This window comes from Amblyomma maculatum, unplaced genomic scaffold (assembly GCF_055883805.1).
Source record: "Amblyomma maculatum isolate TAMU_Amacu unplaced genomic scaffold, ASM5588380v1 scaffold_23, whole genome shotgun sequence".
Taxonomy (NCBI): Eukaryota; Metazoa; Arthropoda; class Arachnida; order Ixodida; family Ixodidae; genus Amblyomma; species Amblyomma maculatum.
Genome location: NW_028146748.1, coordinates 2,000,758 through 2,015,644, shown reverse-complemented (window position 1 = coordinate 2,015,644; position 14,887 = coordinate 2,000,758). Strand labels below are relative to the sequence as shown.

The 14,887-nt window shown below is 42.3% G+C and overlaps 2 protein-coding genes and 2 pseudogenes across 2 annotated transcripts; all 4 read left to right on the top strand.

Annotated features, from left to right (window-relative positions):
- Positions 1-5,826: 5,826 nt before the first annotated feature.
- Positions 5,827-5,997, top strand: LOC146171111 (U2 spliceosomal RNA; annotated as a pseudogene).
- Positions 5,998-6,592: 595 nt separating this feature from the next.
- LOC146171110 (uncharacterized) lies at positions 6,593-8,047 on the top strand. Its single transcript, XM_084586540.1, has one exon. It carries the CDS (start codon positions 6,770-6,772, stop codon positions 8,045-8,047), a length of 1,278 nt encoding a protein of 425 aa, XP_084442666.1. The 5' UTR covers positions 6,593-6,769.
- A 3,611-nt stretch (positions 8,048-11,658) lies between these two features.
- LOC146171109 (uncharacterized protein T26G10.4-like) lies at positions 11,659-13,113 on the top strand. The gene has a single exon (XM_084586539.1). It carries the CDS (start codon positions 11,836-11,838, stop codon positions 13,111-13,113), a length of 1,278 nt encoding a protein of 425 aa, XP_084442665.1. The 5' UTR covers positions 11,659-11,835.
- Positions 13,114-14,298: 1,185 nt separating this feature from the next.
- On the top strand, positions 14,299-14,504 carry LOC146171108 (U2 spliceosomal RNA; annotated as a pseudogene).
- The last annotated feature ends 383 nt before the right edge of the window (positions 14,505-14,887 follow it).

Here is a 14,887-nt window from a genome sequence, read left to right as displayed (position 1 = left end):
ATCTAGAAAATGTGGTTGGTTTTACAGAGTGTGGTAATAATTAGTAAGTATACTATGCAACTATAAATAATTAGTAATAATTGTTTATCTAGCCAATGTGGTTGGTTTACAGTGTGGTAATAATTAGTAATTATATTTTCGCAACTGTAAATAATTAGTAATAATAGTTTACCTAGCCATTGTGGTTGGTTTTGCAGAGTGTGGTAGTAATTGGTAATTATATTTACGCAAATGTAAATAATTAGTAATAAAAGTTTACCTAGCCAATGTGGTTGGTTTTACAGTGTGGTAATAATTAGTAATTATATTTACGCAACTGTAAATAATTAGTAATAATTGTTTATCTAGCCAATGTGGTTGGTTTTACAGTGTGGTAATAATTAGTCATTATATTTTCGCAACTGTAAATAATTAGTAATAATAGTTTACCTAGCCATTGTGGTTGGTTTTGCAGAGTGTGGTAGTAATTGGTAATTATATTTACGCAAATGTAAATAATTACTATTAAAAGTTTACCTAGCCATTGTGGTTGGTTTTACAGTGTGTTAATAATTAGTAAGTATATTTACGCAACTGTAAATAATTAGTAATAATTGTTTACCTAGCCAATGTGGTTGGTTTTACAGAGTGTAGTAATTATTTACGCAACTGTAAATAATTATTAATAATTGTTTATCTAGCCAATGTGGTTGGTTTTACAGAGTGTGGTAATAATTAGTAAGTATACTATGCAACTATAAATAATTAGTAATAATTGTTTATCTAGCCAATGTGGTTGGTTTTACAGTGTGGTAATAATTAGTAATTATATTTTCGCAACTGTAAATAATTAGTAATAATAGTTTACCTAGCCATTGTGGTTGGTTTTGCAGAGTGTGGTAGTAATTGGTAATTATATTTACGCATATGTAAATAATTAGTAATAAAAGTTTACCTAGCCATTGTGGTTGGTTTTACAGTGTGGTAATAATTAGTAATTATATTTTCGCAACTGTAAATAATTAGTAATAATAGTTTACCTAGCCATTGTGGTTGGTTTTACAGAGTGTAGTAATTATTTACGCAACTGTAAATAATTATTAATAATTGTTTATGTAGCCAATGTGGTTGGTTTTACAGAGTGTGGTAATAATTAGTAAGTATACTATGCAACTATAAATAATTAGTAATAATTGTTTATCTAGCCAATGTGGTTGGTTTTACAGTGTGGTAATAATTAGTAATTATATTTTCGCAACTGTAAATAATTAGTAATAATAGTTTACCTAGCCATTGTGGTTGGTTTTGCAGAGTGTGGTAGTAATTGGTAATTATATTTACGCAAATGTAAATAATTAGTATTAAAAGTTTACCTAGCCATTGTGGTTGGTTTTACAGTGTGGTAATAATTAGTAATTATATTTACGCAACTGTAAATAATTAGTAATAATTGTTTACCTAGCCAATGTGGTTTGTTTTACAGAGTGTAGTAATTATTTACGTAACTGTAAATAATTATTATTAATTGTTTATGTAGCCAATGTGGTTGGTTTTACAGAGTGTGGTAATAATTAGTAAGTATACTTTGCAACTATAAATAATTAGTAATAATTGTTTATCTAGCCAATGTGGTTGGTTTTACAGTGTGGTAATAATTAGTAATTATATTTTCGCAACTGTAAATAATTAGTAATAATAGTTTACCTAGCCATTGTGGTTGGTTTTGCAGAGTGTGGTAGTAATTGGTAATTATATTTACGCAACTGTAAATAATTAGTAATAATTGTTTACCTAGCCAATGTGGTTGGTTTTACAGAGTGTAGTATTTATTTACGCAACTGTAAATAATTATTAATAATTGTTTATCTAGCCAATGTGGTTGGTTTTACAGAGTGTGGTAATAATTAGTAAGTATACTATGCAACTATAAATAATTAGTAATAATTGTTTATCTAGCCAATGTGGTTGGTTTACAGTGTGGTAATAATTAGTAATTATATTTTCGCAACTGTAAATAATTAGTAATAATAGTTTACCTAGCCATTGTGGTTGGTTTTGCAGAGTGTGGTAGTAATTGGTAATTATATTTACGCAAATGTAAATAATTAGTAATAAATGTTTACCTAGCCAATGTGGTTGGTTTTACAGTGTGGTAATAATTAGTAATTATATTTACGCAACTGTAAATAATTAGTAATAATAGTTTACCTAGCAATTGTCGTTGGTTTTACAGAGTGTGGTTATAATTAGTAATTATATTCACGCAACTGTCAATAATTAGTAATAATTGTTTACCTAGCCAATGTGGTTGGTTTTACAGAGTGTAGTAATTATTTACGCAACTGTAAATAATTAATAATAATTGTTTATCTAGCCAATGTGGTTGGTTTTACAGAGTGTGGTAATAATTAGTAAGTACACTATGCAACTATAAATAATTAGTAATAATTGTTTATCTAGCCAATGTGGTTGGTTTTACAGTGTGGTAAAAATTAGTAATTATATTTTCGCAACTGTAAATAATTAGTAATAATAGTTTACCTAGCAATTGTGGTTGGTTTTACAGAGTGTGGTTATAATTAGTAATTATATTTACGCATCTGTTAATAATTAGTAATAATTGTTTACCTAGCCAATGTGGTTGGTTTTACAGTGTGGTAATAATTAGTGATTATATTCACGCAACTGTCAATAATTAGTAATAATTGTTTACCTAGCCAATGTGGTTGGTTTTACAGAGTGTAGTAATTATTTACGCAACTGTAAATAATTATTAATAATTGTTTATGTAGCCAATGGGGTTGGTTTTACAGAGTGTGGTAATAATTAGTAAGTATACTATGCAACTATAAATAATTAGTAATAATTGTTTATCTAGCCAATGTGGTTGGTTTTACAGTGTGGTAATAATTAGTAATTATATTTTCGCAACTGTAAATAATTAGTAATAATAGTTTACCTAGCCATTGTGGTTGGTTTTGCAGAGTGTGTAGTAATTGGTAATTATATTTACGCAAATGTAAATAATTAGTATTAAAAGTTTACCTAGCCATTGTGGTTGGTTTTACAGTGTGGTAATAATTAGTAATTATATTTACGCAACTGTAAATAATTAGTAATAATTGTTTACCTAGCCAATGTGGTTGGTTTTACAGAGTGTAGTAATTATTTACGCAACTGTAAATAATTATTAATAATTGTTTATGTAGCCAATGTGGTTGGTTTTACAGAGTGTGGTGATAATTAGTAAGTATACTATGCAACTATAAATAATTAGTAATAATTGTTTATCTAGCCAATGTGGTTGGTTTTACAGTGTGGTAATAATTAGTAATTATATTTTCGCAACTGTAAATAATTAGTAATAATAGTTTACCTAGCCATTGTGGTTGGTTTTGCAGAGTGTGGTAGTAATTGGTAATTATATTTACGGAACTGTAAATAATTAGTAATAATTGTTTACCTAGCCAGTGTGGTTGGTTTTACAGAGTGTAGTAATTATTTACGCAACTGTAAATAATTATTAATAATTGTTTATCTAGCCAATGTGGTTGGTTTTACAGAGTGTGGTAATAATTAGTAATTATATTTTCGCAACTGTAAATAGTTAGTAATAATAGTTTACCTAGCCATTGTGGCTGGTTTTGCAGAGTGTGGTAGTAATTGGTAATTATATTTACGCAAATGTAAATAATTAGTAATAAAAGTTTACCTAGCCATTGTGGTTGGTTTTACAGTGTGGTAATAATTAGTAATTATATTTACGCAACTATAAATAATTAGTAATAATAGTTTACCTAGCAATTGTGGTTGGTTTTACAGAGTGTGGTAATAATTAGTAAGTATACTATGCAACTATAAATAATTAGTAATAATTGTTTATCTAGCCAATGTGGTTGGTTTTACAGTGTGGTAATAATTAGTAATTATATTTTCGCAACTGTAAATAATTAGTAATAATAGTTTACCTAGCCATTGTGGTTGGTTTTGCATAGTGTGGTAGTAATTGGTAATTATATTTACGCAAATGTAAATAATTAGTAATAAAAGTTTACCTAGCCATTGTGGTTGGTTTTACAGTGTGGTAATAATTAGTAATTATATTTACGCAACTGTAAATAATTAGTAATAATAGTTTACCTAGCAATTGTGGTTGGTTTTACAGAGTGTGGTAATAATTAGTAAGTATACTATGCAACTATAAATAATTAGTAATAATTGTTTATCTAGCCAATGTGGTTGGTTTTACAGTGTGGTAATAATTAGTAATTATATTTTCGCAACTGTAAATAATTAGTAATAATAGTTTACCTAGCCATTGTGGTTGGTTTTGCATAGTGTGGTAGTAATTGGTAATTATATTCACGCAAATGTAAATAATTAGTAATAAAAGTTTACCTAGCCATTGTGGTTGGTTTTACAGTGTGGTAATAATTAGTAATTATATTTACGCAACTGTAAATAATTAGTAATAATAGTTTACCTAGCAATTGTGGTTGGTTTTACAGTGTGGTTATAATTAGTAATTATATTTACGCATCTCTCAATAATTAGTAATAATTGCTTACCTAGCCATTGTGGTTGGTTTTACAGTGTGGTAATAATTAGTGATTATATTCACGCAACTGTCAATAATTAGTAATAATTGTTTACCTAGCCAATGTGGTTGGTTTTACAGAGTATAGTAATTATTTACGCAACTGTAAATAATTATTAATTATTGTTTATGTAGCCAATGTGGTTGGTTTTACAGAGTGTGGTAATAATTAGTAAGTATACTATGCAACTATAAATAATTAGTAATAATTGTTTATCTAGCCAATGTGGTTGGTTTTACAGTGTGGTAATAATTAGTAATTATATTTTCGCAACTGTAAATAATTAGTAATAATAGTTTACCTAGCCATTGTGGTTGGTTTTGCAGAGTGTGGTAGTAATTGGTAATTATATTTATGCAAATGTAAATAATTAGTATTAAAAGTTTACCTAGCCATTGTGGTTGGTTTTACAGTGTGGTAATAATTAGTAATAATTGTTTACCTAGCCAATGTGGTTGGTTTTACAGAGTGTAGTAATTATTTACGCAACTGTAAATAATTATTAATAATTGTTTATCTAGCCAATGTGGTTGGTTTTACAGAGTGTGGTAATAATTAGTAAGTATACTATGCAACTATAAATAATTAGTAATAATTGTTTATCTAGCCAATGTGGTTGGTTTTACAGTGTGGTAATAATTAGTAATTATATTTTCGCAACTGTAAATAATTAGTAATAAAAGTTTACCTAGCCATTGTGGTTGGTTTTACAGTGTGGTAATAATTAGTAATTATATTTACGCAACTGTAAATAATTAGTAATAATTGTTTACCTAGCAATTGTGGTTGGTTTTACAGAGTGTGGTTATAATTAGTAATTATATTTACGCATCTGTCAATAATTAGTAATAATTGTTTACCTAGCCAATGTGGTTGGTTTTACAGTGTGGTAGTAATTAGTGATTATATTCACACAACTGTCAATAAATAGTAATATTTGTTTACCTAGCCAATATTAAGTAATTAGTGCAATAACCAGGACATAGCATATAAATAATTATTTACTTATTTATTTCCTTTTTAATTAGTAACTGCTCATTGATTGACATATGGACATATAAGCTATGCATTTGCACATACTGTAGTGTTGCTCTGTGATTGGTCGACACCTCCACGACGTCTTCCCTTCGCGACCAATAAGTGCTGTGGCAAAAATGTGACACTTTTGCTAACGACAACTATGAGGCAATAAAGGCTTTTGCCTTAATAGCAGTAGGTATCTGCAATAAAGCATTGCTTGCAAATGTACAAAACATTTCTGGAAAACACTGTTTTAACAGCTTGATATCAGTTGCCAGTTGTAATTTGTAACCCTGACATTATACTATTTTTTGTAATGCGGCAGAGCATTCTGGGCTTGCTGTACCTCTGCCACGGGTCTACCCGGTACTGCACTACTTCCGGGACTGGCTAAGCGACTCTCGGTTTTTGGGGGAGGACAATCACAACTCAAAGATGAGGCCAACTCACTTTTTTCATTCGAGCTCACTGCTATCCATGTGCCTAACACAGCAATCCTCTCAATGCCTGTCTTATAGCATTGTTGGGCGCCTCGTGCATGCAGTGATGCCTTGGGTTACTTTTTCCGCGTGTCATTGCATGTGAGTCTATTATTTGAGGCAATAAAGAATGGTTTGATTAAGAATCCCCTTCAAGGGATGTGTCGAGATTTGGTAAACCATAGCTCAAGTGCTACAAACAAAAAACGATGGACCGACGCTGTTTCTGCAACAACCGATAAGTGGCACCACTTGGGCATACATTTTTGATGGGATCGAACCGCAGTTCCTTGTCAATTTATCGCTTCTCGGCCTTTTGGCTAAGATCAAAGTGTAGTTTTGCGTGCTGTGCAGGGAGGCGAGAGGCAGCACAACATCCTGGCCTACGCTGATGACCTCACCCCCCTGGCCAATGACCCGGAGATGCTTCAAGCCCGCATTAATACTGTTGAATCCCTTTCTTCTAGGCTGGGACTACAGCTTAACCCAGCGAAGTGCCGCACTCTTCATCTGAGCGGCAAAACACCGGTTGGTACAAGACTGACCCCTTTCTTTATTGCAGGAGCTGAGATCCCAATTATCCAGGATTTTGAAAGCCAGACGTTCCTGGGCCGCCCTGTGGGGTTCAACGTCTGCCCGCACAGAGCTACTGTGGACCAGGCCATCAACACCGGCCGCCGCCTGCTTAGCTCAATGCTCGCCCCTTGGCAGAGATTGGACGCTGTGAAAACATTTGTATATCCAGCGCTCAATTTCTCCATGCGGTGCGGTGTGTTGGGCAAGTCAGAGTGGGCGCGCCTCGATGATGCACTGCGGCCACTAATCAAAAAATTCCTTTATCTTCCAGGAACCGCAGCCAATGAATACCTCTACAGCAGCGCAGCATCGGGCTCGGTCGGCATTCCCCTCGCAGCGGAGCTGAGCGACATCTGCCGCATTGACAATGCATTTAAGCTCCTCTCCTCTCTTGATCTAGAGGTGCGAGATCTAGCGCTGCATGCCGTTACTGCCATCACGACGAAGAGACTACGCCGACCAGCCACGGATGAGGACATCGCTGCCTACCTGACAGGGGAGACGGAGGGAGACTTCCGAGCTAGGGCAACGCAGCTTCAGTCTGTATGGACGGAGGCTCGCAAGGCTTCGCGGCGCCTGGCGGTCACGTGGGAGATGCAAGAGGGGGGCCCCAGCATCACTCGCGCCGACGTGACCGTCACAAAGAAGCAGCGCACGAAAGTGGTGAGGACACTTCGGAGCATCGCTATGCGCGCACGAGATCACAATCTCCACGAAAAGCCTAACCAGGGGAAAGTGATGGAGTGCGTAGCAGCCGACCGTAGCCGTTCCCACTTCATGAGGACGGGGCGCTTCACTCGCTTCTGCGATTGGCGCTTCGTGCACCGTGCGAGGCTGAACCTGCTGCCCCTCAATGGAGCCAGGCCGTGGGATGTCGCTGCTGACCAGCGGTGTCGGAGATGCGGGCGAGACAAGGAATCCCTCCCGCATGTTCTCTGCCACTGCATGCACCAGAGCGTCGCCTACACCAGCCGACACAACAGGATCGTCGACCGGCTGAAGACAGCCGCTGAGAAGCGATTCACCGTCACCCATGAGAACCGGCCCGTGGGTGACACGAACCTCCCCCCAGATCTTGTTCTGGCGCGCGGGGAAACGGCGATTGTCATTGATGTCACATGTCCCTTTGACAATCGCAAAACCGCCTTCGATGCTGCACGGGAGAGTAAGGTCGCCAAGTACGAACCCGTTCGCCAATACCTGCTCCGGAAATTCCAACGGGTCAGCATTGAGGCAGTCGTTGTTGGGGCCCTGGGCTCCTGGGACCCCAACAATGACAAAGTGATGAGGCGCCTCTGTAGCAAACGCTACATGCGTCTCTTCAAGAAGCTGGCGGTGAGCGATACCATCGCAGCTTCTCGTGAAGTCTATGCTAAACACGTAGCTGCAAATTGAAGGGCTCGCACTTCGGTGGACTTCAGCAGCTCGAGTTAGAAAGACTTCCTAAACGCACAACAATACACTCACCCCACAGCAGGAATAAAACTTTACAGATGAGATTTCCCCTAAAAAGGAATGAACAACAACAGTAGGTGTCTGCAATAAAACTGCTAGGAAATGTACAAAACATTTCTGAAAGACACTCTGTTCTTCTCGGCCTTTTGGCTAAGATCAAAGTGTAGTAGGACCCCCTGCTGATCCTGGACCCCTGCACCCCCTGCTGTTCCTGGACCCCCTGCTGACCCTGGACCCCTGGACTCATGGACCATCCGCACCTGCTGTTGTTGGAACCCCTGCTGTCCCTGGATTCCCGGTTGCTGTGAGAGCTTGGTGAAAGCTCTTTTTTTTTTTACTAGTTCATTTAGTGTTTCCTATCCCCATTGTTGGCTTGTTTATGTAGTATCTGGCAGTGTTTTTTGTCCTTCAAGTGTTCTTTTTTCTTAATTTGCTAGTATTTTTTTTGTCCTTCTAGTTTTCCTTTTTTTTTGCTTGTTCTTTAACCTCTCCGTTCTGTTTGTGCTCACATTCTTTGCAATCGGTTTATTCATGTAGTGCTTTCTGCCCTTAACTTTTTTTTTCTTTTTCCGTATTTGCTAGTTTTTTTTTTTTACTTTTCTGTTTGTATTCAAATTCTTTGCCATCCTTGTTGGTTTGTTCATGTAGTATCGGCCACTGTTTCTCGCCGTTTGTGCCTTTAATTTTTTTTTATTACTTTTTGTTGCATTGCCACCAGTTTTTATTTTTTTTTTTTGAGAGCTTAGTGCGAATTCTTTGCCTGTGTGCCCTTTTATTTTAGTTGAGGTGCTGATTTATTGGGTTCCTGCAATGTGATTTCATTGACAAGAGCCGTTTTCCAGTCAAGTGTGGTGTTTCCCATGTTTTGCTCCCGTTAAACCTTTTTTTTTTTTACTTTGAGCTAGGTGAGGGCTCTTTGCCGTGTTTGCCTGGTAATTGAGTGACGATTTTTGTTAGTTGCTGCGTTGCTTCAGTACTAGGAGCTCTTTTTCACTTGTATTGTGTTGAGGGTGATTTGTGTGTGGTGTTTACTGGTGTTTCTCTCCTGTTCAGCTCCATCTTTTGTTTTGCTTTGCTACGAGCTTGGTGAGGGCTCTCATATTGTTTTCTTTTTTTTTTGGTGTTTAGCATTCTCTCTCTTTTTTTTCGCGCGCTTTGGTTTTTCAGTCTCATTATTAGTGTATGTTAGTTGTTCTTTCTGGATAGTCTTTTTCCCCGTGGGAGCTGCAGCGCTGACCTCTTCTGCGGAAGGAAATCCATTATCGCAGTATGTCGCGCGGATACACCCCGCCATTTCTTCCAGACGACCGCCGCCGCTAGAAGTGATGTCATCGCCTCCAACAAGCAGCTTCTTCACCGCCAGCAGAAGCCGCATTCCAGTCCGATCGCCGTCCACCAGTCCAAGCCCGGCCAACAATGAAGAACCGCCACAGCCCGGATCGCAACCTCGCCATGATGGGAACAGCCTTACGCTGTTCTTTCCGCTGGCGAGGACGTTCCGATGTACGGAAGAGGGATGCGCTACTGCGTACTCCCCGGTATTGTGGACGTCCAGGCGGCAGTCCCTGACTCGGCATCTTGAAAGTGAGCATGGGGTGCGCATAAGCCAGGTCACGCATTTTTGCACTCTCTGCCACAGAGAGGTCGGTCCTCGGCCAAAAGCGCATCCCTGTCTTACTGGAGAGAAGCTCGAGGTGGCCAGCACTGACTTGCACAGCCACAAGTGCGGTGATTGCCAGCTCTCTTTTCCATCAAAAAGAGGGCTGGAAAATCATCACATGTGGCACCGCAAACAGACTGCCATGCAGGGATTACCGCCTCGTCCCGTGCCACCATTAGCGGCGACGAGAAGACTAAGACGGACGCCATCACGGGACGCCAGACCACCGGATCTAGAGCCCCCACAAGCCGAGGACATCAGCCAAGATGCAAGGACACCACCAGCAACGCCTCAACAAGACACCAATGGGGAGGAAGCGGGCCAGGAAGAGCCACGACCACTAACCCCCATCTCTCCTCCTCCAGAGAGCAGCACCACAACGAGAGCAGCAACACCAGCACTAATTTTTCCCACCTCCCCATCCCAGCAGGATGACCAGGGAATTCCCGTGCCTGCCAGCAGCACACCCAACAGCAGCAGCGAGATGGAGAATTCACAAGATTCTCCTTCCTTGCAGGCAGGCGACGGACAACAGGCTCACCTGTCAACAATCAGCAAGGAAAGCAATACATCGCAGCTTCAAGACGACGACGGCGGCGGCCACCATGACGCAACTGCCACCCAGGGAGCACTAACTGATTCTCTTTCTGATGAACTGGAGTGCGAGGGCATACTCGTCGACCACACCAGGCGCCTCCGGTGTTTTCTGCGTGAGCCTGTGTCTGCTGAGGGTTGGGATGGTTTTCTTTCCATCTTGGAGGAGGCCATCACCGAGGTTGGAAAGGCGGTAAAGCTACCGAAGGCTCCGGCCGGAGGTGAGCCGCGCCGACCGACCAACCCCGACAACGCTCAACAGATCCAGTCTCTTTACCGCAGGAATCGCCGCCGAGCAGTACGCCTGATTGTGGACGGCGAGTCGCCTATGTGCACGGTTCCTTTACAGGATCTCGAGGACCACTTCACTGCAATGTGGGGCCCCAAGGAGGTGGACACCAGCCTTCTTCTCAACAAGGCCAAGAGCAGCGACCTCACGGAATTCCCTCTAGACAAGTTCACCGAAGAGGAGGTCCTGACGAAGCTGAGGAAATGTGAGAACACTGCGCCCGGCAACGACCGAATCACCTACCAGCACTGGAAGACGACAGACCCTGAAGCAGCCTTCCTGACAGCAGCATTCAACGCCTGCCTCAAGTTCAAGAGAGTGCCCCCAGCATGGAAGGAGTCCCGGACCATCCTCATCCACAAGAAGGGACCTGCGGAGGACGTCACGAACTGGCGCCCCATCGCACTCGGGTCGACGATTTCAAAGCTGTATGCTGGGTGTCTCGCCACTCGGCTGCAGCGATGGATCGCTGAACACGAGCTGCTCTCTCGTTGTCAAAAGGGGTTCCTGCCGCACGATGGTGTGTTTGAGCACAACTTCGTGCTGCAGGAGCGCCTTGACGCAGCGAGGGGTGGCGGTGGGGAGCTGTGCGTGGCGTTCCTTGACTTCAGCAATGCCTTTGGATCTGTCGCCCACAACGCCCTCATCGACGCACTACGTGGAGCAGGCGCCGGCAGCGACTTCTGTTCGATCGTCGCTGACCTCTACAGGGACAACACCTCCACCATCATAGGACAAGAAGGATCAACACGGCCGATCGACATTTCTGCAGGGATTCGACAGGGATGCCCACTGAGCGGGCTCTTGTTTAATTTTGTCATTGACCCTGTTTTGCGTGCTGTGCAGGGAGGCGAGAGGCAGCACAACATCCTGGCCTACGCCAATGACCTCACCCCCCTGGCCAATGACCCGGAGATGCTTCAAGCCCGCATTAATACTGTTGAATCCCTTTCTTCTAGGCTGGGACTACAGCTTAACCCAGCGAAGTGCCGCACTCTTCATCTGAGCGGCAAAACACCGGTTGGTACAAGACTGACCCCTTTCTTTATTGCAGGAGCTGAGATCCCAATTATCCAGGATTTTGAAAGCCAGACGTTCCTGGGCCGCCCTGTGGGGTTCAACGTCTTCCCGGACAGAGCTACTGTGGACCAGGCCATCAACACCGGCCGCCGCCTGCTTAGCTCAATGCTCGCCCCTTGGCAGAGATTGGACGCTGTGAAAACATTTGTATATCCAGCGCTCAACTTCTCCATGCGGTGCGGTGTGTTGGGCAAGTCAGAGTGGGCGCGCCTCGACGATGCACTGCGGCCACTAATCAAAAAATCCCTTTATCTTCCAGGAACCGCAGCCAATGAATACCTCTACGGCAGCGCAGCATCGGGCTCGGTCGGAATCCCCCTCGCAGCGGTGCTGAGCGACATCTGCCGCATTGACAATGCATTTAAGCCCCTCTCCTCTCTTGATCTAGAGGTGCGAGAAGTAGCGCTGCATGCCGTTACTGCCATCACGGCGAAGAGACTACGCCGACCAGCCACGGATGAGGACATTGCTGCCTACCTGACAGGGGAGACGGAGGGAGACTTCCGAGCTAGGGCAACGCAGCTTAAGTCTATATGGACGGAGGCTTGCAAGGCTTCCCGGCGCCTATCGGTCACGTGGGAGATGCAAGAGGGGAGCCCCAGCATCACTTACGCCGACGTGGCCGTCACGCAGAAGCAGCGCACGAAAGTGGTGAGGACACTTCGGAGCATGGCTATGCACGCACGAGATCACAATCTCCACGAAAAGCCTAACCAGGGGAAAGTGATGGAGTGCGTAGCAGCCGACCGTAGCAGTTCCCACTTCATGAGGACGGGGCGCTTCACTCGCTTCTGCGATTGGCGCTTCGTGCACCGTGCGAGGCTGAACCTGCTGCCCCTCAACGGAGCCAGGCCGTGGGATGTCGCTGCTGACCAGCGGTGTCGGAGATGCGGGCAAGACAAGGAATCCCTCCCGCATGTTCTCTGCCACTGCATGCACCAGAGCGTCGCCTACACCAGCCGACACAACAGGATCGTCGACCGGCTGAAGACAGCCGCTGAGAAGCGATTCACCGTCACCCATGAGAACCGGCCCGTGGGTGACACGAACCTCCGCCCAGATCTTGTTCTGGCGCGCGGGGAAACGGCGATTGTCATTGATGTCACATGTCCCTTTGACAATCGCAAAACCGCCTTCGATGCTGCACGGGAGAGTAAGGTCGCCAAGTACGAACCCGTTCGCCAATACCTGCTCCGGAAATTCCAGCGGGTCAGCATCGAGGCAGTCGTTGTTGGGGCCCTGGGCTCCTGGGACCCCAACAATGACAAAGTGATGAGGCGCCTCTGTAGCAAACGCTACATGCTTCTCTTCAAGAAGCTGGCGGTGAGCGATACCATCGCAGCTTCTCGTGAAGTCTATGCTAAACACGTAGCTGCAAATTGAAGGGCTCGCACTTCGGTGGACTTCAGCAGCTCGAGTTAGAAAGACTTCCTACACGCACAACAATACACTCACCCCACAGCAGGAATAAAAACTTTACAGATGAGATTTCCCCTAAAAAGGAATGAACAACAACAGTAGGTGTCTGCAATAAAACTGCTAGGAAATGTACAAAACATTTCTGAAAAACTATCTGTTCTTCACAGCTTAATATCTGCCATCATCATCATCATCAGCCTGATTATACCCACTGCAGGGCGAAGGCCTCTCCCATATTTCTCCACTTAACCCGGTTCTGTGCTAGCTGCATCCACTTGACCCCTGCGAACTTCTTAATCTCATCCGCCCACCTAACTTTCTGCCTCCCCCTGCTACGCTTTCCTTCCCTTGGAATCCAGTTTGTTACCCTCAGCGACCATCGGTTATCCTCTCTTCGCACTACATGTCCTGCCCATGTCCATTTCTTCTTCTTAATTTCTACTAGAATGTCGGTAACTTGAGTGAGTTATTTCTCTGACCCACTCTGCACGCTTTCTATCTCTTAATGTTACCCTTACCATTTTTCGTTCCATAGCCCTCTGGGTTGTCCTCAACTTAAGTAGAACTCTCTTGGTTAGCCTCCACGTTTCAGCCCCATAGGTGAGTACAGGCAAGATGCAACTGTTGTATACTTTCCTCTTGAGCGATACCGGTAAGCTGCTAGTCATAATCTGCGAGTGCTTGCCAAATGCGCTCCATCCCAATCTTATTCTTCTTGATATTCCTTTTCATGGTCCGGATCTGCGGTTACTATCTGTCCTAAGTAGACATATTCGCCTATTATTTCCAGTATCTCGCTACCTAATGTAAACTGCTGTTCCTTCCCGAGACTGTTGAACATTACCTTAGTCTTCTGCATATTGATTTTCAAGCCTACCTTTCTACTTTTTCTGTCTAGGTCATCAATCATTATTTGCAGTTCATCCCCCGAGTTGCTTAGCAAGGCAATGTCATCAGCAAATTGCAGATTACTGAGGTATTCTCCATCTACCCTTATCCCTAACTGCTCCCATTCCAAGTCTGAATACTTCCTCTAAACAAGCTGTGAATAGTACTGGGGAGATTGTGTCTCCTTGCCTAACACCTTTCTTTATGGGAATTTTGTTGCTTTCTTTATGTAGAACTGTGGTTGCTGTGCAGCCACTATATATATCTTCCAGCACTTTCACGTATGGCTCGTCTACCCCCTGATTTCGCAATGCCTGCATCACCGCCGCTTAATATCTGTTACGGGTTCTAATTGTACCCATGATATTAAACTGATTTTTGTAGCGCGGCGGAGTGTTCGGGGCATGCTCGAACTCCGCCACGGGTCGACCCGGCACTGCACTACTTCCGGGACCGGCCCAGCATCTCCCCCCAAAGGGGGGAGAAGGCACAATAGAAAAAAACAGAAAAACTGCTTTGTTTTGTTCTAGAAATTTTTGGACTTTTTTTTTCGACTTTTGCTGTTATGTGGTTGGTTTTACAGAGTGTAGTAATTATTTACGCAACTGTAAATAATTATTAATTGTTTATCTAGCCAATGTGGTTGGTTTTACAGAGTGTGGTAATAATTAGTAAGTATACTATGCAACTATAAATAATTAGTAATATTTGTTTATGTAGCCAATGTGGTTGGTTTTACAGTGTGGTAATAATTAGTAATTATATTTACGCAACTGTAAATAATTAGTAATAATAGTTTACCTAGCAATTGTGGTTGGTTTTACAGTGTGGTTATAATTAGTAATTATAT